This window comes from Emydura macquarii, unplaced genomic scaffold (genome assembly GCF_026122565.2).
Source record: "Emydura macquarii macquarii isolate MOO-44397 ecotype Brisbane River unplaced genomic scaffold, CSIRO-AGI_Emac_v2 contig_1477, whole genome shotgun sequence".
NCBI classification, from domain to species: Eukaryota; Metazoa; Chordata; order Testudines; family Chelidae; genus Emydura; species Emydura macquarii.
Window position 1 is genome coordinate 20,053,453 of NW_027131614.1, and position 26,389 is coordinate 20,079,841.

The 26,389-nt window shown below is 38.2% G+C and overlaps 1 protein-coding gene across 1 annotated transcript in view; it reads right to left on the bottom strand.

Annotated features, from left to right (window-relative positions):
• Positions 1-26,389, bottom strand: part of RP1 (RP1 axonemal microtubule associated) — a 307,648-nt gene that overhangs the window by 48,051 nt on the left and 233,208 nt on the right. The window contains exons 39-46 of the mRNA XM_067553867.1: positions 25,331-25,409; positions 23,415-23,546; positions 23,082-23,263; positions 20,155-20,241; positions 14,361-14,493; positions 12,808-12,959; positions 5,288-5,540; positions 2,308-2,543 (exon numbers count right to left, since the gene is read on the bottom strand). Of these exons, the coding sequence (XP_067409968.1) occupies positions 2,308-2,543; positions 5,288-5,540; positions 12,808-12,959; positions 14,361-14,493; positions 20,155-20,241; positions 23,082-23,263; positions 23,415-23,546; positions 25,331-25,409 (1,254 nt within the window). The remainder of the gene's footprint in view (positions 1-2,307; positions 2,544-5,287; positions 5,541-12,807; positions 12,960-14,360; positions 14,494-20,154; positions 20,242-23,081; positions 23,264-23,414; positions 23,547-25,330; positions 25,410-26,389) is intronic.

Consider the following 26,389-nt stretch of genomic DNA (forward strand, 5'->3'; position numbering starts at 1 on the left):
TGATCAGAGATCAGGTATAGCACAGTCCCACTAATAATAAAGAAGATGAATACTATTATTCTAAACTGACCTTTTGAAACTGGTCTTTAACAAGAAAGGATAAGGAAAGGTGGCCAATTATAAAGTCATTAAAATCCTGTCAAAATTATAGTTGGAAAAAAAAACTATTTAAGAGAATTCTGGGAAAAAATGAAAACAGAAATCTAGCAGGTCTGTACAGTCTGAATCACATGAATTTAAGAATATTTGTTAATTAATGTATTGAATTTCTGTGAATTATTGTATAAAAGAAATAAAGCGATGGATAGTGATCAAAGAAAACTTTAGGCTAAATTTTAGAAAACAATCTTTAACAACGAAGATTGTGGAATAGCCACCCACGGTAAGTGACAGAAGTCCTTTGCCTGAGTTAAAGCTAGACTGGAAAAAAGCACTTGAAATATACAGAGTGATCGTGTTTTGACTAGGAGATGAAAAGTGGCCTAATCTTTCATGTCTATATTATCTATCTCACTACCTTTGAAAAAAAATGACCAAATACTTTACCCACTAAACTCAACATCTTTGGTTAGCAACACTTATTGGTATGTGGCATCATGTTGGCCTTGAAAGGGCTCCTATATTTTCCATGATGTGACAGAAATATTGAAATGACTAAAAAATGAAATGTAGGCTGTGGTTTGAGTTAAACTAAAGTGAATTCCCTCTTTCATACTGAAATCTGTGTGTCTGCAAAGTTTCTTAAAAGTCAGACCTCACTTACTGTGCTTTGCTTCCTCAAGAAGTGGGAAGAATAAAAAATGTTCTTGTATTTTGGCTAATATATCCTCCAGAAATAAGGCATCTATTATAATTATGTTTTGTACTGGATATCATTACGTGATGTGAGATAGCTTGCCCAAAAACAAACAGAATTATTTTTCCGTGCTTTTAATTACAAAAACGAAGGAGAGACTTTAATTCTCAGTCCTAATGTTAAACAGCAGAATGAAGTACCTGACATTTCCTTGTGTTGTGAAGAAAAATCTCCTAGACTGTGAAGTCCAGTCTTGTAAAATTTAAATAAAATAGCAAGAGGAACACAAGAACTATTGTTCTGGATCAAACCAGTGGTCTAAGTAGACTAGTATCCTGCCTCTCATAGAGGTTAGTAAGATGCCTCACATGAAGATTCAAGCATCCCTGGAATGGACTGTGATGGCAAAACCCACCCCTAGGGGAAATTCTTTCTAATCCCAGACAGCTAGCGCTTTGCTTATGCCCTTTGTATTTTTAATCCTACCTAATGTATCTGTGGATATTCTTATTACCCATATAAATGATAGTGAACATCTTCCAACTGAGATTTGAGTCACTGCCATGACTTAATGAAGTAAAGCATGCTAATGGGTATCATTGTTTGTAATTACCAAGTTTCTATCCTCAGTGAACAAATTTTCATTGTGATCCATCATGTACTATAATCTTTCAGAGGCGGTTATAACTTTAACAGACTTGCTATATATATATATTTCATATGGAAGGGAAGATGAAATTAACAACTGGCCTAGCAGATAAATGTCAGGTGCTTCAGCCTGAAGCTTAACATAGCATATTCAGACTGAAAATTAACATTTTCCCACCTAATTTTGTAATAAAAATGAAATCCAAATATTAATGGACTAGGGTATAATGAAAACTTGAAAGTGTGGGATTCTTTCCTATACACTTCCTTTTATTTTGCCAGCTAAAGTTGATAAGGATCTTTTCTTTGCAGGATAGTGCCACAGTCACTTTGATATGATGTGAGGTTTTTAGCTTCAGCATCTTAGACATTAGAGGAAAGACTGTCACTTTTGCTATTCATTTCTTTTTCTAGGATGCTAACTTTAGTGGCAGATATTTTCATCAAAAGGCATTTCCAGTGTCTCACTTCATTAGTAGTCTTGGATCATAGGTCCACAACATGTAATAGCCAATTTGGAATGATATAAACACTGCCATATATGCCAGTGGCAATAGTTTTGAAAAGATGGCACTGGAAAAGCTATAGATAACAGCACCTCTGCTGCCTTCCAGAAATCCGAACTTAAGTTTACAAGATTTTTGTTGTTCAAGCATATTCTAATAAAAAAATGTTTCAAGCACATTGTGAAATCACTGCACCAACACAGTGCACCATCCACTTACTTTGTAAATAAAAAATGTTATGTAATTTTGAACGCTACTGGAAGCTGCCTCTGGAAATAGTAACTGTAGACTATGAAAAGAAGAGAACTTAAAAATAAAATAAAATAAAAGATTTGGGCTTGCTTTAGTAGTTTTTACCTCACAACAATACCAGATCTCTCCATTTCTGGCATCTTCTATTTCCAAGCGAACTTTGCATATAGTGCTGAATTTCTTATCTAGTTCCACTGATGTCTGACAAATCTCAGCCTTTTTAAAGGATCCTTTGGGAAATAAGACTGGAACACTTGTACCCTTTTCACCACAAACAGTTAAAGTCATTTTAGGGCTCACACGTGAAGTGTCACTAGTCGTAACAGTGACATCCCAAGTCCCTAGTGAAACAAATCAGTAAAAAATAATTCATTAACTGCGCTTAATATCTAATATAGTACAGATGCTTGTAACACAGTGAATGACTAACAATTCATTTCCATTTTCCCATTGAACCAGAATCCCGAAATTTGTTAAAGTTATTCATTATCATCCACTGAATACACACAGAAATCCTAGATTAGAACTTTGGCCTTTCTGCCAGGCATTACCATTTCTCAGTCTTTTTTTTCTCCCGATTTCAACTATTCAAATACCCACTTAAACAAGACTCTTGACATTTGGTAGGTATGTTCATTTACCAGAGGGCACTGAGGAACACCCCTTGGATCCACATTTGACATTTTTACTTTAGGTCACCAAAGGACATCAAGATCTGACACAAGGTGGTCCTATTAATTAGTCCCCCGTTTGAAGAAATCCTGGTATTTTGGATTCAGCAGTTCCACTGATCAGCTTTTAACAGATGTTGTTTGCTCATCTCAAGAATCCCAGTTATGGCCCCTACTCATGAAATCACCTGTATTCAGGAGAGCATATAAGCATGTGCTTAATGTAAAGTTAAGCTTACGCTTAAGTGCTGTCCCAAACAGTGAGCATGTACTTTCCTGAACTAAGGCCACAGAGAACACTCAAAACAATAGCTGAAACAGGAGATATAAGAGAACTGGAAGATAACACTGGATATTGAAAATGAATAGTAATTACTTTTCAACCCAAAGGCCAGTCTTACACACATACAAAACTCCCACTGAAATCAACAGCAATTTTGGGTGCAGAGGGGATGCAGAACAAGACCCCATCAGTTCAAGGTTAAGATTAAAATTCTACTCTAACATGGGACACCAACATCTGGTTTAAATTAACTTGTTTAATTTTTGTAATTAAGCCACCACACTGCATCCCTATCTGCAGTCCCACTGACATCAATGGGACACCACATGCTAGCTGAGTGCATTGATGTGTGAGGCCTTAAAGCTGAATGTTTGTCATGGCCATCACCACAAGCATGACTTTTGAAAAGATTTTTGGTCACCTGGGCTGGCTCACTACTGAGTATGATTCAATTATTTTTTTTTTAACTTGGCTCTTTTTGTGCCCGGTGAGTTAGAGTATGGATTTAACAATTTTAATAATTTTTAATTGTAAAATAAAAGATATTTTGCTGAAAATAAAGCACTCAGTGACTTCCTGTGTTTATTCTTAGAATTTCCCTGGAAGCCAGGCGAGGCCATCTTAACACCATAGGATAAATGCTGAGCCAGTGTAAATTGTCAGAGTTCCATTGACACCACCTGAAGTTCTGCTTCCAGGAGCTCAAATACACAGGCTTGAGTGAGAGAGAAAATTAGCTTTAATACATTCTTCAAATGATCTACAATAGCTTTTCTATAAATCAAGATGATGTGATTTTAAGGCTGAAACAGCCAATTTTGTCAAAGCTACAAATAAATTAAACCAAAGACACCAAGAAAAAGTGAATGAAAGTGAAATGAACATTTTCTATATCCCCATTGGCACACGACATCTGTTTTTAGTCCTTATGGTTATTGAAATACTGAATGTTACTAATATTGGACTTTTGGAACTATTGGTAATTCTCAATCTAGATTTGGGAACAATATAACATTCCAAGGGCAAGAAGGCGGATCTTTCTTATGTTAAAAATGGCAACTATCTATTGATGGATACACATAGGTTTAGGAAGTCAGTGCTATTAACTGCTGGTCCTACATTTGTGTTTCCAAGCAATTCTGAGCTTCAGCTGCTGCAGCAACATTTGTCTGATGTTCCAATGTTCCATTAAATTATAGCAGAAATCTGCCCACTGTACCAAGAACACGCAGCTCAGATTGAAAGATGTACATTTTGCTTCCTGTGCCTGTAACAAACACGATTAACATACACAAAATAATCAGACCATAAAATGGAACATCCATAGGTCATATCCTGTGTATAAAGTAACTGAAGTTCTACTAAAACACTGCAGTTTTTTAATGCAATTTCTGATATCCAGATTGATTAGGTCTGGGCCTGGAATCTGGCATTTGTGGTTCAGATGTCATAAGTGGACCCAAATCAATACTTTACTCCCTTCCAAAAGAGAGTATGGGAGACAGCCAGGAGATGCAGTACAGTGACAAAAGGTTAAAATGTTTTCAGTGTCCAAATTCTTTCTGAAATTTCATCTTCTGTTCATTTCAAATTCTGAATAGAATTCTGGGTTCCATTGATCCCTAGGCTAAATACCATTGAGAACTGGTACCACAGATGTACCTTTCAAATGAGAATACAATGCAAATAACAGACAATGCTAATGGCAAACATGTTAGCATATGGTAAAAACACTATGTTCTAAAAGAAATTTTACATGCCTCTTCATATAATCTCGCCAGTGCTGCAAGAGCCTTCTGCTCTGCATTTCCTGACATATGGAACAATCTACTTTCTTTCTGCCTCATCAACTCTACCTCTTTTCAAATTTCATCTGAAAACCTCTTTGCTGCATTGCATATACTTCTTAAACTCCCTCTTTGTGCTATTATTTTTCTCTTTTGACATTATAACTGTATTTACCAGCTTTGGACAGTGCTTGGGGATACAGTTTGTATAAAAGAAGCTATTCAGAATAAAGCTGTGTGATATAGATAGTATATTAAGTCTCAGTTGACCCATCCTGGGAAAATAAACATAAAATACAATCAAAATAGAAGCTTGAATCTGTTTTGATGAGTTTGCATCTCACCCTGAATATCTCCTGCCAACCTCTCATTTCTGACTTTTCCAAGAAGTCTCAACTCTCGTTCCAGCTGTCCATCACCAACTCCGCTGTCTAACCATTGCTGGCATGAGAATACATATTGGCTGTCACTCTTGCCTGATTCTTGGATGGTGATTTGGTCCAGGTACCATCCAGCTCCATAACCCATACTACTGTGTTCCACTAGCACTTTCATTAACATTCCGAGGTCTACAGCTCTCACACTGAAGCTATTAACCTGATGGGAAAACAAGTCACAATGAATTGCACATAATTAATAATACCAATGATTATTAAAATATATTTAACAAGATTGTGTTAGGTAAAATGGATTAGTTTCCATATTAAATCATATTAAATTTTGCTGGTAGCCTAACCGAAAGATGGGCAAATAGACTCATATGCATAATAGGCTGATATTGAAATTTGGAGGTCTCATTATAAAGGAAATAGTTGGACCCTTGAATATGTATATTTTCCAAGTCTCTACCTAGAGAGTCCATCCCTGGGCTGTGAGGAACAGAGAATCTATCGCTAGAAACCCTCCCTCTGGGGCGGTCATCCCTTGGGTGGAGAGAAAGAGGGAAGCGTTAATTTACTTGCAAAAGACTCAAAAGTGTTGTAGGCCCAGCCCTCTCACTAAAGGTCAAACCTTTCCATACCACCCAAATGGAATCCATGGAGGCCAAGGGAGTGACAAAGGCCAGCGACAGGATGTACCAATTAAATAGAGCTTTATCTTAAATAGGGCCTTTTATTTTTAAAATGTTTCAAAGCCTTGTAGACCCTAAGTCTTTTTAGCTTCCAGATGGGAGAAGAAGCCACATTACTACAACATCAGACGGAAATAGTGATTTTTTATGACTGCGCAAACGAAAGACAACACTGACAGCAGAAAGTATAACAAAGAAAGCTGTTTGTGCAGGCAAGTGAGAAGAGATGTGCTCTCTAAATGTAAATGGACATCTGTTAAAATATTGCTACAGCTACCAGTAAACAAAAACTAAATGGCAGCTGCACAAGTGCATGATGGGATGAATAAATTATGTGAGCAAGAGAATGAACGTGTTCTGTGAGAGAATGTTAGTGGGAGGTGGATATAGGGGCATGTGTGTGGGTGTCATAAAAAAAACAGATGGATAGCAGAAACAGACGCTATAATTTTACTTGTTGCCAACCACTGTACCACCAGGCAGGGTAAAACAGGAAGACCAGAAAGCATCAAAGGGAGAGATGACTTTTTTAAAAATTATCTCAGCTAATCCATGCTCCTGTGAGTGGGGGATCATTTCCTACAATGTGCTCAGAAAGAGGAAACATCAGTTGTTATTCCTACCACAGGTTTTAGGACTTCTGACATTTTTGTCTTGACATAACCTTGATCTTCCCCAAACTGTTACCATGGCAAACTACTGCACTTAGTGTAATACATAAGAGGCCTAAAATAGGAGTTAGTTGAGATGAACATGCAAATAACTTTTTGGGGGGAGCATTAAATCACTTTTTCTTTTTTTTTTTTTGCGGTTTCAAGACAAAACTATTTTTCTTGTCGGTGTATATGGCCCTTAATTTACAGAAACTAGCTTGTGTTCGTAATATTCATGTCCCTTCACTGCTAACTTTTTTCAGATGGAGACCTATCATTATCTTCATTCTTTGTGACAATAATTCATAGTCATTAGACAACAGTGGTCACAATCACCCATTGTTAATCAATGAATTCTCATCAGAATGCATTAAATTACCCGCTTCCTCAGCAAGAATGTACTTTTGTCTTATGTCATTATGCTTCTTTTTTGTTATTTTATTTTTTCTCTGTGTAAAGACATTCAGATCTGTATTATACACTTCATTGGAAGTGTAATTGATGAAAACCAAAATCATTTTATTTAAATGAGCTTGCCTGATTTAGATTCAGTTTTAGCTAGGCAAAATGACAATTTCCCACTCATTTAACCCATTAAACCAGTGAGATCAGTTAGCTAGAAAGATTATTACTTACATAAATATAAACCAACCTAACTTTCTGCAGTTTAATTCAATTGGTTTAACTTATTTTACCATGCAGTTATAATAGGACTTTGTTACCGGTAGCTAATTTAATTCCTTTGTATTTTACAAAAGACTGTTCCTCAGTTTTCATTTCTAAAGATGCATCCTTGTGCATCTTTCAAACCATTCTCTTTTCCACCCACCCAGCTTGCTCGTACATTCACATTGCCTTTTTGTCAGCCAAGTGAGATGAATTCAATAGCCATTGATAGACCTATCCTCCATGAACTTGTCTAATTCTTTTTTTTGTAGTTGAGGCTCACTTCCAGGCAATGTTGTTGCAATTCATATTACCTTTGGAAGGCAGAAATTCACCGAGGAATTGATCCATTGCAGGTTCTTTCAATCAGTTTTGTACCCTTTATAGTTATTTCATCTAGACCACATTTCCTTAGTTTGCTTATGAGAATGTCATGTGGGACTATGTCAAAAGTCCTACTAAAATTAAGATATATCACATCTACAGTTTCCCCACATCCACTAGGTCAGTAATCCTGTCAAAGAAAGGAAGTTAGGTTGGTTTGGGATTATTTGTTCTTGACAAATCTATGCTGGCTATTTCTTATAGCACTATTATCCCCGAGGTGCTTATGAATTGATCGTTTAATAATTTGTGCCAATATCTTTCCAGATATCAAGGTCAGATTGACTGGTTTATAACTCCCTGGGTCCTCTTTGTTCCCCCTTTTAAATATACGTTCTATGTTTGTCCTTCTGCTGTCCTTTGGGACCTCACCCATCCTCCAGGAGTTCTCAAAGATAATTGCTAATGGCCCCAAGATTGCTTCAGATAATTTCCTGTGTAATACAAGGTGAATATCTTTATCTAAACATTCTTTAACCTGTTCTTTCCCTATTTTGGCTTGTGCTCCTGCACCCTTGTTGTTAATATTAATTGTGTGAGCAACTATTCACAACTCTGCTCCACACACCTCACTCATGAAAGTGTCTGCAACTGCTTTTATTCTGGGCTTCACACTGGCCATCCAAAGCACTGCAATTAAATTTCTCCATATTTTTGTTACCCTTCTTTCTACTGATGAAATCTTCTGCACCTCCTCTTTCTCCTTGACCTTACTGTGGACAACTCCACCATCTTGGACTGTCTCCACACTTGCTCCAGTCACTTCTGTTATGATTCTGCTCCTTCCCACTACTGAACTATTTTCTCTGGTTCTGGTGACTGTTTCTACTCTGTGCCTGGACCCCTCCTTTGTGGTGTCCCATTAGGGTTAGTTCTGATCTGTCTCTTTGCTCTCTTCTTTAACTACAGTACCATAATTATATGTATGCTACTGTATACAAACAATGGGATGCTGTGTGACCAAGCGGACAGTGCACTGGACTGGGGCTCAGGATACCTTGATTCGTTTCCTGCCTTTGCCACTGGTCTGACCGTGACGTTGGACATATCACTCCACCTCACCATGATTCTATTTCTAGAGCCCTGCAAATCTGTGGATATCCACTTTATATCCACAGATGACCATTTCTTGCAGATCACAGTGTGATGGTCAGGCTGCTGACAGGGCTCAACAGCTAATCAGCTGTTAGGTGGGCAGGACTGATCAGCTGTTTGGGGTGGCAGGGGCTCAACAGCTGATAGAGGGCTGCTGGCTCCAAAACAGTCGATGTGCAGATGCAGATAAATCTAAAAGAGGGAGGGTGGATTGCGGTGGGGTAAAAGTTGATTCCTGCGGATGCACATATTTGTATCTGCACAGGGCTCTATCTATTTCTTCAACTATAAATGGCAATAATGATACAAAAGTGTCAATAAATGTGATGATTCATCCCTGTTCATTGTCTCTGCCTATCTTGACCAAGTTAACAATCTTATTTCCTCTTCCTTCAGCTAAATATTTCAGAGAAGTGTTTCCCTGGGGCAAGAGGTTACCCTCAAACAGATTTTAGTCTCTTGTATCCTCCTTATCTCAGGCATTCCACTTTCCTCAAGTGTCTTTAAACCTGGCTCTGAACTTTTCTTCTCTTCCTATATTTCCTGTGTCTACAAATCTGCTTATTATCTGTTGTTATACTGTTTGCTCTCTATACATTACTGCCTTGACTCCACCTTATCCCTGCTTTTGTAACAAGTCATCTTAATCATCAAGAGGGACTGAATCAGGTGCCTCCAAAATGGAAAGGAACAGCCTCTCTTGCTTAAAATAAAGGAGTAAGTCATCTAGCTGGGTGCTAGATCCAGCAAAGAGAGGGAAATGTAGCACACACACTGAACAGTGGGTTATGCTTTCATCTGCACTTTATTGCAGTACGTTTTCATGTGACCTCCCCAAGTCTTAGTCCTCCAAATTTGAGTGGGTGCACAAGTCTGCTGCTTGCCTTCTGACATGTGCCAGTAGATCATGAATAAACACTACCGTCTGTTCCAAATCCATTTCATGATCTAATTCAAAACTGCCCTTTAAAAAACCAGACCACCATCAAACTCTTTCCTCAGAATACCTTATTGACCTTGTTTTCTCTACTCCCCTCACTGCTTCTTCCATTGCTTTAGAACTGGCCTCCTCTCTTTCCCTTCATATAAGATCACTAACCACTGTTGTTGCTAGAACCTTCTCCATTGCAGCAAAATGCAATGTGGAATAAGCCTTCCCAACTCATTGATTCTCCATCTCCTTCAAATCTTAATAAAAAACATATTTTCTCCCTTGTCTCCACTTCATTTTCTCTCACTCACTGATTTTTTAAAATTTTAACATTGTAACTATTATTAAGCCCTTTAAAGAACTTTGCAATGCAATTTGTATGGAAGATGCCATTCATAGTGAAGACCCAATCCTGGGATTTTGAAGGGGAAGGAGAGGAGTCTGGCTCTAGACAGACAGACAGAAGAAGCAGTAAGGGGGATACAGGGACAGAATCTGTGATGGGGATTGGAGAGAGGGTTTTAAAAAAGGAAAAGAACAGCAATTTCAGACTGGATTCTGAAATGAATTTGGAGTTAATAGCTCTGATGTCGTTGGGTCTGATGTCAGACACATAGTTGTGCAGAGCAGAGACAGCTGCTCAGCATCTCCCCCAAACAGGTACTATATTTGAATTGCCTTGTTTAGCACTGATTGAAATTAATACAATATTTCAATTTGATACGTGTGCTATTTAAGAAAATATTTTGCATCTCATATAGCAAATATATACATGGAAGAGGTGACAGTTGCTATAGTTACAAATACTTTTTACGACTAAAAAGCAGATTAAACAGTGAAATATGTAACCAACAAATATTGTGTGCAAATAAGGGAGGCATTGCTGTTCATGGCTGTAGAAATCATGTGCAGAACACTTCTCCTGTTAAGTTTCCTCATCAATACTCACCCCTAACATGTGAGATGTGTCTTTAGCTGCATACACGCGCCTTCTCTTCCCCACCTATGCCATATTCTCTTTCCTTTTCCTTTTATTTCTCACAGATCTTACTCCCTCAATTTGTCTTCTCATCTATTTCAGTCTCCTGAATTCCTCTTTCATCTACTCCTCTGTGTTCATTTTCACTTCCCCTCCTCTCCTTACCAGATTTACTCAGCTCAGCTCAGAACTCTTTGCTCTTCTACCTCCCACAAAAGTATTGAAAAGGACTCCCACCTCCATAGCAATAACTTATATCTTCTGGAAGTCCATTCCTTACCAAAGGGAGTGTTTTCCAATGTGCAGCTGTTCTAGAGGATTGAGATATCACTAAGGCTCTGCAAAGACTTCAGCAGTTGCTTAACATTACACACTGTGAGTAGAACCACTGAAATCAAACCTTTGCCGCACCAGGGTCTATGTTTGTAATTTGCCCTTCTTCCTCATCATCAGTATAAACAAAGTGATGTGTTTATAACTTGATTCTCAGAGCTATGATGAGGGTTTATGGGTCTCTGGCAGCTGGGAAGAAGACAGCAGCTGTAATTTCCACTGAGAATGACTACCCCCGAAGCTGGAAGGAGCAGAGCCATTGCTAAATTGACTGAACTCTGAGATGACCTTCTCAGAAGACCTAGTGACATTTTGTCAGAAATTTCTCAACCGACATATCAGTTTGTATGTAAGTACTTTCACTTCTCAGTTTTTTAGCTGCAAATATTAAGATCTTTGCAAATATTTGTCAATTTAATCCAGGCCTAAATGTGGGCAATTTTTCTACAATAAACAGCTTGTCACAGTGAAGATGGCAATAAAATCATAGAATCATAGAATTGGAAGGGACCTCAGGAGGTCATCCAGTCCAACCCCCTGCTCAAAGCAGGACTAACCTCAGCTAAATAATCCCAGCGAGGATTTTGTCAAGCTGCATCTTAAAAACCTCTAAAGATGGCGATTCCACCACCTCTCTAGGTAACCCATTCCAGTTCTTCACCACCCTCCTAGTGAAAAACTTTTTCCTAATGTCCAATCTAGATCTCCCCCACTGCAATTTGAGACCGTTGCTCCTTGTTCTGTCATCTGCCACCACTGAGAACAGCCTAGCTCCATCCTCCCTGGAACCCCCTTTCAGGTAGTTAAAGGCTGCTATCAGATCTCCCCTCATTCTTCTCTTCTGCAGACTAAAATAGTCTATTCTTCAAAAAAAAATCCTGAAGTTTTGCAGATTTACCTCAGAGGAAATTAACTACTTTTACCGAGAAATCACACAATTCTCCATCTGCAAAATTGACTTTCGTAGTGGAAAAAGAAATAAAATGGGAAAGATAACTGTTGTCAAGGAATGGACATTTCAGGAAAAAACTTCTCATTTCTGATGTAACTTATACTGAAGTTCACATTGATTGTTTAATCACAGCCTTCAAACTGGGATACACGATCATGGTTTTGTTTGAGAATTCTTATAATTTTTTTTCTGCCTTCAATCTTTTTCTTTTGGAGGGTATTTGACCTTCATAAAGAGTTTCATGAAGATTAAGTAATTAACTTTTTCCCTTGGTAAGAACAATGTTTTATATTGTGTAAGTTGAAACATGTTAATATATTTTTCTGACATGATTCATTTTAGATAAAGCCCTTAGTGGCCCTAACTAAACCAACACATAGCTAACATATTTCAATTAAGGGTTTCTAAATATAGGTTAGCACCTAGTGTAGACATGTTAACTGGTAGAGGAGAATCCTTTCTATGGTTCATCTTCAGTTGCTATCATATTTTACTGTGGATCCATTGTTTTTAAACTGCTTGCTATTATTGGCATTGTTCTTAAATCATCATCTGCATTGATCTAAAATATCTGTTCTTAGCAAGTCACTGGGGTTGACTTGCAGCTTCCACTGGCTCAACATACTATCCTCACTGAAGTTCTTGCTGTACCTTTAGATTTCAGAATGGGCTATGACGAATTCTTATGTACACCACAGAACTGGTTTATGCCTCCAGCTTATACTGAATCTTTAGAGAGAAAACAGGATTTGGAAGACAACAATACAGAAAAAAAAATGCATAAAAAATCCATACTAACCTGACATCTTTCAAAACTTGCATGTAACCGTGAATGCCTAAGTTTTCTTTTGCAGGAGTCTCCATTCTCTCCAAATATTGTGATAAAGACATCTGCATCAGTTCCTGATGCAGGTAATGTTCCCGTGTGAACACTGACTGAGTAAAGAACTTCTGCCATGAAAAATGAAAAAAAAAAAAAAACATTGCTAAAAAAATCTATGCCAAGCAAATAATCAATCTGAAGGACTACAGGATAAAATGAATATTAACTGATCCTCCTTCATATACCTATCTTTTCCATCCAAATTTAATACAATTTGCTAAATACTTCTCAATGACAAGTTGCAGTGTTACAAATATTAACCTAGATGTCCTTTATGAATGAACATCAGCGCTCATGTTCATATTCAAAAGAGAGAAAAAATCTTAGTTTTTGAAAGCCTGGTCCAATGCCCAAGAAGTGATTTGAAAACTACTCACTAACTTCAATGGGCTTTGGTTCAGGCCCGAGATCTCTTTAAATTAAATACAGATCTTAATTCCAGTTAGAACTTGGCTCACTACAGCAACATTTTATAAAAGAAAAATACAAGGTCAACAATTTAAAAAATTCCACTTTTTGTTCTAGATCAGCTGCATTCAGTTTTAGCCTGCCAGTTAGATTATTGTTGCCACTATCAATTAATTTGGTCTGTGGAAGCAGCTCAACTATTCACATTGATATGCATTATTATTATTATTCACTACAGACAGAAATGATCATCAGGCATGATTTTTCCTTTAGGGCAGCATGACAGGAACATTTTTTAACCAGGGTTGTGTTAACTCTGTGTAGAACTAAATGCTAGAATATACACCCAACATCTCATTCTACCTACAATTCAGCTTTGAATTGGAAGGGAAAGGAATAAACTTTCAATGTTTGGATGGAGTAGACTTTTGTTTATAACGTTTAGTGAATGAGACTTTTTCCCCCTGGTAAATCCTGTATAAAATGCACCTAAAGCAAAGGATGATCTTACAGAGTTTTAAAATTACGCTTATATGAAATGCTATGTGTGTGTATTTCTGTTCCTACAGCAAATCAATTGGATGACAACACAAACATACAAATATTGTGGCACAACTGTGGTTTGGCCAGAATTTCAGCCTTTTTTGTCTTTAAATATAAAACCCTTGATCTTTTCTTTGTCCATAACATTTTCAATCATCAGTTTGCTGTGCATTTTAAAATATGCAACCCAGTCCCCAGCTGGTATAAGTTGGCACAGTTCCAATGATTTCAGTGGAATTACACCAGTTTGGCCCTCTATATTTTGTGGTGTTTGAATTGGCATTTGATTTAGTGGAAACATGAAATACACATGTGCTATTTGCCTTAAAGAGGAAAACAGATAAACACTAGGCTTTGTTAAAGATCCAGCATTTTACACAGGTGCTTTAACCAAGGATGTCAAAAGCAACTGGGAATGACTTTTCTAAAACATTTTATAATCTTTCCCAGCATCGTGTTTATTCTAGTTGATTCACTTTAGAAAACATTTTTGCTTCTTTCTTGGTTCAGCAGCTTACCCCTGAGTGGTGCTTTATCTGGTCTGACTGCTGCTAGCTCTGTCACCGTCTCTGACCCATCTTCTTTGAAGAGCCACTGATCTGCACTATAAAAACCCAGTTCTTGCTTAGTGTCCAGGTCTTTCAGCCGAAGCTGGAGAGAGAAGAAGAGAATGATCACATTTTTATGAAATATTTTCTTATTTCCCCACAATAAAAAGTGACATTTGTGACAGCCATTTAAAAATAATAATAATAATAATAATTATTAAGGTGGTCAATTAATCGCCTGTTAATGCATGTGATTAACACAAAACAAATTAACTAGATTTAAAAAAATATTCTTGATTAATCAGTTTTAATTGTGCTGTTAAACAGTAATGGAATACCAAGTTAAATTTATGGTAAATATTTTTGGATGTTTTTCTATATTTTCAAATATATTGATTTAAACAAAATAAATAGTATTTTCGAATTCATCTCATACAAGTCCACTCAGGCTTACTTCTTGTTCAGCCAATCACTAAGTCAAACAAATTTGTTGCCTGCTTCTTATTTACAATGTCACCTGAAAATGAAAACAAGCATTCATATGGCACTGTTGTAGCTGGTGTTGCAAGGTACTTACGTGCCAGATATGTGAAACATTCATATGCTTCTTCATGCTTCAGCTTGTAGGCTCTACAATTTTACAATGTTTTGTTTTTGAGTGCAGTTATATAAAAATAATTCTACATTTGTAAATTGCACTTTCATGATAAAGAGATTGCACTACGGTATTTGTATGAAGTGAACTGAAAAATACTATTTATTTTGTTTCTTTTTTACAGTGAAAATATTTGTAATAAAAATAATAATATAAAGTGAGCACTGCACACTTTGTTTTCTGTGTTGTAATTGAAAACAATAATTTGAAAATGTAGAAAAACATACAAAAATATTTATAATACATTTAAATTGGTATTATATTATTGTTTAACAGTGTTATTAAAACTGCTCTTAATCATGACAATTTTTTTAATCTCATGATTAATTGCCATTAATTTTTTTAATCCTTTGACAGCCAAATAGTAATATTTCCTGTATAAATCATGCCTGACTTAGCATGAAGAGGAACAGCTACTGCAAAGCCCAGGTCCTGTAACTGGGTGCTCACAAGTGAGCTCTTTAATGGGGCTCCATGCAGACATAAAGACCCTCTGAATGAATCCAGTTGAAGGATCAGGGCCTAAATCCATATACAAGTAATAGTTGCAGTTCCAGCATTTCCAATGACATGTAAAGCTACACCAGGCCTATATGTGCATACATAATTGTCCAAAGACATTAGGGGTGGTGTTCATTTACCACTGTTACTAACAATACCAAGCTCTTTCATAGTGCTTTTCATCAGTAAGTTTCAAAGTGCTTCACAATGTTTAATGTATTTATCCTCACACACCCCTGTGAGGTAGGGAAGTATTAATATCTCTATTATGATTCAACATATTTGTGTGTTAACTGTTTATATTTCCTTCTGCTTTTGATTTGTTTGGATTTGTTGATGCCGATGTTGCATATATCATAGCTGGGATTTTCAAAGGCATTTAAGGAAGTTAAGTGTCCTGCATCCTTTGAAAGCTATTAGGACTTTCAGCTGGAATTGGACACCCAGGGGCTTATCTACACAGGGCCCATGTCTACACTACAAGGGTTTATCTACTCTGGGATCATGTATACACTACAAACTTTGGTTGAAGCAAGTTACGTTCTCATAAAGCTGTCACAGTTAGCAGATCGTTTGTGTGTGCACGTACAGCTGAACATACTAGCCAGAAGTGCTTGTGTCAACACAGTGTGGTGCTCCATAGGTAGGTATCCCAGTGTGCAATACGCCACCATCCAGTGCACTGTCTTTTAGGAAGATTTGGAAATGCATGGTGGGGCAGAAACTGGGGTCAAGTTCCCAGCATGCAACTGTCTTCACCCCATAAAGTCATCTATATCCCATAATTTTTGCACCTTTGGTACAAAGCCCACAAACCTGCACAGCCTTCCTTGTTGTCTGCCATCTCTGACAGAAGCATAGAGACTGCACAGCTCTGCACTATTGTCATAAGTGTTGCAACCACGGGCTGCAGGATCCTCTGGTAATTGCAGAGCCACAAGAAGAACCAGGGAACATAATGATGCCTTGGAGGACTGATTGCTGTGGGACATAGCGAGAACCAGTTCAAAATTGTTGATGGCATTCATGGAGCAGCTGTAAATGGGCCCCACGAACGAGCTCTGACTGGTGGGATGACATCATAATGCAGGCTTAGCATAATGAGCAGTGGCTGTAGAACTTTGGGATGCACAAGGCCATATTCCTGGATCTATGTGCCGAGCTCACCCCAGCCCTCCAGAGCACAGGCACCAAAATGAGAGCTACACGGACGGTTCAGAAGCAAGCGGCGATCACACTGTGGAAACCTGCAATGTCTGATTGTTACTGGTCGGTCGGAAATCATTCTGGAGATGGAAAATCCACCTGGGGGACTGTTGTCATACCATTAATCATCTGCTGCTTTGCAGGACTGTGACACTCAGCAATGCGCAGGACATAGTGGATGGATTTGCAGCAATGGGGTTCCCATAACGTGGTGGAGCAATAGATGGCACGCATATCCCTAGTTTGGCACCAGACCACTTTATCACAGAGTGCATCAAGCATTGGGGGGTCACTGGAAAGGTGCAGGACACTCGCATCTTTAAGAACACAGAACTGTTCAGAAAGTTGCAAGCAGCAACTTTCTTTCCTGACCAGGAGATTGACTGGCAATGTTAAAATGCCAATAGCGATCCTGGGGGACCCAGCCTGCCCCTTTTCCCCCTGGCTCAGCCACCTTGACAGCACCAAGGAAAGATTCAGCTACTAGCTCAGCAGGTGCAGAATGAGAGTTGAATGGACTTTGAAAGATTGACGGGACGCCGGCATAGTTTACTCAGAACATTGGATCTCAGTGACAAAAACATCCCAATGGATGCCTGCTGCATCCTGAATAATATCTGTGAAACAAAGGGGGAAAGCTGCAGCTGAGGTTGAGGGCGGAGGTTGAGTGGCTGATTTCTGAGATTGACCAGGCAAATAGGTCTATTTGAAGAGCTCCATGCAGAGCTATATACCTCAGGGAGGCTTTGAAAGAGCACTTTAACAGTGAACCACAGTAACATGCTGTAGTGTGCTGTGCTCTACTTGGCCCTGATGTTTTGAGCCTGTTAGGAATTGTGTGGTGCTTGGTGTAAGGAATATAACACTGTCAATGTACCTATTAATTTTGCAATGCCTGCTGTACATTTATGATTACTACACTGTTTGTCATTGACCCTATGAGTTGTGTCACACTATACAGTCACAAATAAGTGAGTGTTTTCAGAACTGCTAGGCACTCTGCAACGTATGTTGTGAACTAATAAAGATGAATTATTTTTCAAATAATAGAAATTTTATTTGGTAACAAAACCAGTGAAAAGAAAAATCTGTGCAATTTGACAGCAAATAAATTAAAAACTTAGCAAATTATTGGAACAGAACTTACCAAGGGGAAAGAACATTTCTGTCCATTTTACCTACACATATAGCATCCGTGGATTTCATAGGTCAGTGCATGTGAAGCTGCGGTTATCCCTAATGTACCCTGATGTGGCATGGTAAGGGTAGGGATGTGGCCCTAATACCACATGGAAAGTTGAGTGGGTGCAGAGAGGTGCTGAAATGGAGTTCTCCATGGACTGTAAAGAGAGATGAGCCCATGACTGTTGAACCTGTAGTTCCACAAGAGTTTGCAGCATCTGTGTTTGCTGCTGGAGAAGTTCCATTATGTCCTGGTGTATTTCCCTCTCCTTTTCCTTCAGGGACTTTCTCCTGTCCAGTCTTTCCTTCTCTCGTCTGTTTGCAATGTTTACCCTCCAGGCCCTTTGCTCATCATCTAATGCAGCACAGGCTTGCAGAATCTCATGGAACATGTCCTCCTGAGTCATCTTCTTTCTCCTTCTTATCTTGCTCAGGCATCCTTTCTCCTGCATTTTAGTGCCATCTGCTTAAAGATGTCCATGTTTCTATGGCTGGTCTGTAGCTGTGCTTGCACAGCCTCTTCTCTCCATAGGCCCAGGAGATGCCATACCTCCTGTCTAATCCAAGCTGGAGCACATCTGGGTGTGCTCACCAAGCTACACAATCAGGAAAAGACATTTTAAAAATTCTCAGGGCTTTAAAGGGGACAGGGGCCTTCCAGTCTCAGTGTCCTCTGGACAGTGGAGTTCATAATTACAGTCAGTTTCAGGCATTGTGGAACAGCTGCTGGAGGGGTGTTATGGTTGACATAAGTAACAGTGTCTGCACTTGCTCTGTATCGACCTCAGTACATTGACCATGACTCTATGCCACGTGGGGAGGTGATGTCATTGCATTGCTGTAATGGGGCACTTACATCAGTGGGAGACAAATTTAAGTGTAGACACATGCACAACTAGGTTGACACAAGGTGTCTTATATCAACCTAACTTTGTAGTGTAGACAAGGCCTGGGACACTCAGGAAAATTAATCAGAATTAATTAAGGTTTGAATTTAAAGTGAATTCTTTAAACCGCATCAAACCCCTGTGTGAATACTCTCATTCAGAACTGAAGTGCCCTTAATTCAGTTTAATTTAATTCACTTCCAAAATGCCAATGCATTTCAATGAGAATTGGGCACTTAATTCTTAACTTCTTTGAAAAGCTCACCCTATTGCTTTGGTAGTAGCAATTGGCCGGCATATAAAAATATAGCTCCATCCATGTGCATACAAACCTTTCTCTAAGGTTCAGAGCTATAGCATAAAGTACAAGACTAACATCTACAGCACTCCAGAAATTATTTCTTGAGCCTTAACTATTCCAGAGCATGAATTCCTTTGTGTAGAAACTTTATACCCAAGATGTTAAAGTTCTCTACACAGAAACCTTCAGCCTTAGAGATCTTAAGTGACTGAGGACTCTAGGTATACATTTCTTTTTGTACAATACCTGGAATGCAAACCATGAAGTACATACCAAACTTTATAAACTGGGGTCCTTAAGCATTTAAAGGGCCCCTAAGCTGAAGAATTCCATATGGCAAACTTTATGCCCTGAAGTCCCATATTGTTAATGGACTCTGATTCTGAAAGGTACTCCACTTCCATTAATGTCAAGCATTCAGCATGTGCAAGATCAAGCTCAAAGATGTTAGGAGAGAGAAGACATTGTCCTATCGTCCCATCTCCATTTCCAGTACAGAACAGTTAGCTAGCCATGAGAGAATTGACTGGGTTTCTTTTAAGGAAGTTTAAACACTAAAACTGTTGCCACTTGTGCACCTACTGCCCTGAATAGAGGTTGATTTATGCATGGGTTTAAATGTTTTCCTGAATTGGGCCCACTGTGAATCAGCAGGATTCAGTCACTCTTTTCACGCAGGGACCCTACACCTGATAAAAGTATGCATCAATAGAAAACATTGCCCATCTTCCACACGATGGATTTTGTGACGTGGACCTGCTCACTCAATACAGGACTCAGCAAATACCAAGTAATTTAACACATTCTATCAGAGATTGCATATTGTGGGGACAATTGCTGGCTCCACTGAACTCCCATTGACTTGAATGGGGCCAGAATTTCACCACCTATTTCTGACACATGCTAATACATAATATTGTCGCATTACAAAGAAGTGCTCTACATTGAATAATGTAATGTACATCCAAAAGGTATTTTTCTATTGTTAGTATGCATGATGCATTCAGGTCAAATGTAATTTATGTGAAATACCTTGTGAAGTTTAATTCCTCGTTCTAAACATGGGCCAGATAACACAAAGGAAACTTTTGTTACATCTCCAATATCATCAACGGTCAACTGTCAAATAATAATGAAAAAGTTAATTGAAATACACATCCCTTTCACAATCATTTTGATGATATAAGGCAAGTTTTCTTTTGGATATTTTTTATTTCTCTTAACTCATGTGGAAAGATGAGGACGCAAAGGACAATGCTGAGCAAGGAGTTGTGAATATTAGGATGAACAAACTCCAATGGCAATATTAGAAAATTCATCTGAACTCACATAGCACTGTATATATCTCCCACAAAAAAACGTAGTTAACTTTAAGTCAAAGCATCTAGATTACAGAGCCCACCCCAAACTGTAAAAAGCAAGGAGATCACAACTAAGTCATTCAGCTTCCCAGTTACATTCCATTTATCATTTCCTCTTCTCAACCTGACTCCATTAACTCCATTTCCCTCCTCACAGCACACAGATCTCCACCCTCAACCTGAACAACCAGGAGGCACCCTTGAACTCTGATTATGTTTACTGGTTAAATTTTCATGTGTTTTGATGATCAGTATAAAATTGGTGGTGGCTTCCATAAATTACACTGTACATAGATAGCTGTGTAGTGGTTTTGTATTGGATATATAACATATAGTGTCAGATTGCAAATGGTGGATGCTGGCATATATTTTTCCTTCACGTTTATGAAAAAACTGTAGTGAAGATGTGATCTATATTCTAGCAATTGTTTGAAAAGTTGGCGTTTATTTTTACGTAGAAATTAGAGAACTGAAATTTACCTATGTGTGTGTGTTTATATTTAAATGTACATTTGTGGTTGGACTTAAGGCTGCCCATTGATTGTTCAGGCTGAATGTAAAAATGTATGGGCTATAGGTGATAGTAAGGGATTCACTGAGTTTGACAAGTGGAGCAGAGATGAGGAGTTGAATGCTTTAACTGCTTATTCCTGGCTTTTTTCTAATTTGCATTAGTGGCATTGCAGCAGTCATATGCATTAGCTCCTACATGACCCCCTGGAAAGAGCTGATGTCTCAAGATATTCATAGACTCATAGACTTTAAGGCTAGAAGAGAACACCATGGCCATCTAATCTGACCTCCTGCACATCACAAGCCACAAAACCTTACCCCCCCTACTTCTTTAATAGACCCATAACCCCTAGCTGAGTTACTAAAGTCCTCAGATCATGATTTAAAGACTTCCAGTTACAAAGAATCCATCATTTACTCTAGTTTAAACCAGCAAGTGAGTTTGTGCCCCATGCTGCAGAGGAAGGCAATAAACTCCAGGGTCTCTACTAATCTGATCTGGGGGAAAATTCCTTTCTGACCCCAAATATGGCAATCAGTTGGACCCTGAGCATGTCTGCAACACCAACCACCAGACACCTGCAAAAGAACTCTGTAATAACTCAGAGCCCTCCCCATCTCGTGCCCCATCGCTGGCCATTAGGGATTTTTGCTACTAGCAGTCGTCGATGGGCCACATGCCATTGTAGGCAATCTCATTATACCATCCCCTCCATAAACTTATCAAGCTCAGTCTTGAAACCAGCTAGGTTTTTTGCCCCCACTGCTCCCCTTGGAAGACTGTTCTAGAACTTTACTTCTCTGATGGTTAGAAACCTTCATCTAATTTCAAGCCTAAATTTATGGCCAGTTTACATCCATTTGTTCTTGTGTCAACATTGGTGCTTAACTTTAATAACTCTCCTTCCCTCCCTGGTATTTATCCCTCTTATGCATTCATAGAGAGCAATCACATCTCCCCTTAGCCTTTCTTTCGTTAAGCTAAATAAGACAAGCTCTTTGAGTCTCCTCTTGTAAAGCAGGTTTTCCATTCCTCTGATCATCCTAGTAGCCCTTCTCTGCACCTGTTCCAGTTTGAATTAATCTTTCTTGACCATGGGAGACCAGAAAAGCACAAAGTATTCCAGATGACATCTCACCAGTGTATTGTATAACAATACAAACATCACACTATCTCTACTGGAAATACCTTGCCAGATGCATCTGAGGACCGCATTAGCCTTTTTCATGGCTGCATCACATTGGCAGCTCATAGACATCCTGTGATTAACCAATACACCCTGCTTTCTCCTGCTTTTGTCACTTCCAACTGATAAGTCCTCAGCTTATTGCAAAATTCTTGTTTTTAGTCTCCAAATGCATGACCTTGCACTTTGTACTAATAATTTTCATCCCATTTCTATTATTCCAGTGTTCAAGGCTGTCCAGATTTCTTGTATGATATTCCGGTCCTCCTCCATATTGGCAATACCTCCCAACTTTGAGTCATCTGCAAATTTTATTAGCACACTCCCACTTTTTGTGCCATGGTCAGGAATAAAAATGTTAAATATGATTGGTCCCAAGACCAATCCTTGAGGAACTCCACAAGTAACCTCCCTCCAGCCTGACAGTTCACCTTTCAGTATGACCCATTGTTGTCACCCCTTTAACCACTTCCTTATTCACCTTTCAAGTCTCACATTGATCCCCATCTTATCTAATTTAAATAATAATTTCCCATTGTTTTCTCTGTTCCATCACTTCTATCATCTTTACAATCTACCTCATCATTAATATACAGTGCTACTCACTCACCTTTACCTCTATTTCTGTCTTTCCTGATCAGCACATACCCTTCAATACCAGTACTTCCAGTCATGACTACTATTCCACCATGTTTCTGTTATCCCTATAATATCTGGTCTCACTTCCTGTACCAGTAGTTCTAGTAATACTGTTTCCTTAGTGCATGGGAGATGTCAAGTATCAACTCTGATCAATAAAGAAATCTGTGTGTACAATACAGCACACAGAAAACACAATGTAGATTTCATAGTAACACATTGTTAAGATCTGTATAAAATATAGTAAAAAGAAACTAACCAAAAAAGGGTCATTTTTCAGATTCTGCACCTTCTGTGCAGGGGATTTCCCTTTTGCTCCAAACACAACAACTTGAATATGAGGAACTTTTTCAGGTGTCTGTATACAGTGCACCCACATTTGCCATTGTCCTCTGCTTTTAGTATCAAAGTATTTTACTGGATCAGATGTCACAGTCATTTCTATATTTAAAGGAAATATATATTCAGAATACATAGCTTAGTTATAAGTCAATGTGAATAATTATATTAATTTATAAATTGTAATTTACCCAAAAGTACTTAGCCATGCAACACTAATTCATGTAAGTTAAAAATATTTTGTTGGCATTACCTTTAAGTGGAATTACCAGTTCTGTAAAATCTTTCTTTGAGTGTTTACTGATCCAGTTATTGTGAGCAAAGATGTGAGTGGCAAAAGAGTAATTTTCTTCTTTTATAACAATTTTTTCCAAGAACCAGTCATCTGATTGAAACAAACAAAATATTAATTAATTACATTTCAAGTAACAATAATAAGCTCTGCCCACACAGTTCTAAGTTCTAATTTAAATGGGAATGCGGACGGCTCAGCAACTCACAGGAGACATGCAAAACCTCCCAAGTTTGGGACCATAGAGATTTCTTATTAGTGACAATAATTCACACAGGTCAAGAGTTTTCTCCTCTTCCGCTGAGGAATATGACTGACCCGAGAATGCAATAAATGCATGTTACACTGTGCTCATATTACAGGACTTGTTTGGCAACGTAGGAAGGAAACAAAAGGAAAGTAATATAAAGAATGTTTTTTAAAGGCTCTTTCCAGACTTTTCTTACATATAACAATGAATGATATCATGAATGGTGTATTATCACTAGCCCTTGAGGATTAGAAACGAGCCAGACAACAAATTAATTTGAAAAAAAAAAAAATGGAGAAACACATCCACAGACACCCTCACTGAAACTGATGCTACTGGTTCCAGGCACTTGGACGGCATTTGATCCTGACATCTCTCTTACTGTTTTTCAGCTAATCCTAAGTAGGAGGAAACTATTTTGGTGAAATCCTGGTCCTATTGAAGTCAATAGGAGTTCTGTCTTTGACTTCAGTGAGGCCAGGATTTCACCCTTTGACTTTAATCAATAAGAGGCAAATAGTCCCCTATTAGGGTTTTTCCTATATAAGTGACTTGAAACTGCATGAATTTGGACTCCTACATTTTCCCCTTGTTCTTGCTCTCAGTAGTGGGTATAGGGAAGGGGAACTGGGTTTGCCACTCTCAGAGATGGTCTGCGACCTGTAGATCTCAGGAGATCTGCAGAGGCCAGGGTTACCTGCATCTCTTCTCTGGGTCTCCACATGGTCACTTGGCCTGTATGGCACTGACAGTCAAGAAAGCGCCATGATCCCACACTGTCCCCAGTTGTCACTACCTACTTGGAAATCACAAGCAATATTTACACTGAGAACTAGAGGGGAGTTGGGAGAAATGATCCTGCAGACAGTGTAGCTTTTTCTACCTGCCACCCCACCTCATATCTCCTAAGCCCCTTAAACACTGGTGAATGAATTTCTATGGAAAATTAGGACAATATTATGGAGCCAGCATTCCCCCTCTTCCATGCCTCTTCTTTTACCTTGACTGATTGATCTTTCTCCTCTCCCATGGTGGCAGAGGAGGAAAACATTTCACCCTGAGTGATTAAGGATTTATTTTATTCTTAATAAAAATGTCCATAATTCAAAAAAATGGAAAAGTTTAAAAAAACGTGTTTTTGTGTGTTGGGGAATGGGGAATGATAGCCATATAAGATGCAAAACAAGGTAAATCACATACTTTGCTGGAAAACAAAAATCTTTGATGACTATACGGGCAGAACCAGATATATTAAATAAGCCACCTATTGTAAAAAACAATGCCTCATATAATTTTCCACTATGTCATTCACTGGATACTGATTATGATTCTCCTATAGTGCATTGAGCATTTAAGTGAAACCAGCTTATGTACAGTCTAACACAAAACACAGAAAAAACAGAAAAGAAAACACTAGTTTCCAAATAGAACAAACCTCATTAAACGTATGATCTTTAATCATAATTTTAACCAATGTTTTTCTGCATTTCTAACCCTCATTACATCTGATGATAATCAATGTTATTATTATATACTGTGGAAGAACACAATACTCCTCCACAGTACTATTTGTTACAATGCAGTGCTGTATATTCCAGACACATAGTTTATTTTAAAATTATTGTACCTTGTTTTAAACTTTTAAATCCAACAAGAACTTTGTTCAGCTTGCCAAGGTGAACTGCTTTGATTCTGAAAACATCCACCTGCAATTTGAGAATAATTTAAATTGTGGTTTTGAACTGAAAAGTATGTATTGGCTTTAATGACTTATGAATTTACCTCTGCATAAGTGGACACTGTTTTGTATATTAGTGCACTTTACTTTACCTTAGTCATGTCACTCCATGTCGTTCAAGTGCATAATAAACAGTATGTGCTATAATTGATATTTCCAGTGTCAGTGACAAGCATGACTTTTATGATGAATTTTAAAGTATTACTATAGTTAATAAACAGTATTTTCAGAAACGTTGATGCTCAGCTTGAAGTCCCAGTAAGATGCTCATTTCTACTAAACTTGTAGGATGAAATAACTAAATTGGATGAATTATGATTGTTATCAAGAAGTGACATTGTAACTATGTATCTAGCTTAAGGTTTTCTATGGAAGTTTTCTCCCTCACACAAAAGAGCTGCTGAAGTACATTAGATTTCCATGGTGAGGTTCTTAGGGAACTTAATGGCGTCTTTTGATCTTCCCCTTTCCTGGTATAAGAAACACACACACACACACACACGCGCACACACACAGTTATTGGTTTGTTTGTTTTCCCACTCTTTTCTCAAACACCTCCTCTCAGTCTGGTTATGGGTGGGAAGCTCTCATATAAGCACATTAATTTTAAGCACATGACACTTAGGCAGCCGCTTAAAATTAAGTGTATACGTATATGCTTTGTTGAATATGGATGGGATTACTTGTGTTTAAAGTTAAGAATAGACTTAAATATTTTGCTGACTCAGGCCTCCAAGATCAGCGTCTTAAAGCATTCTCTAAATAAATGAATTAGTCTGACCTCTTTGGGAAACTTGTTCTACAACAAAACCTCCACAACTACAGATGCTTTATCTCTGGCTCCCATGAACCTGTCCCAGGTTTTGTTGGCTTCATTGTTCCAGAGAGGAGCAGTTGTCTCAGTGAGTTCAGAATGAAAATGCAGTTGCTGATGTAGCTTCACTTTGA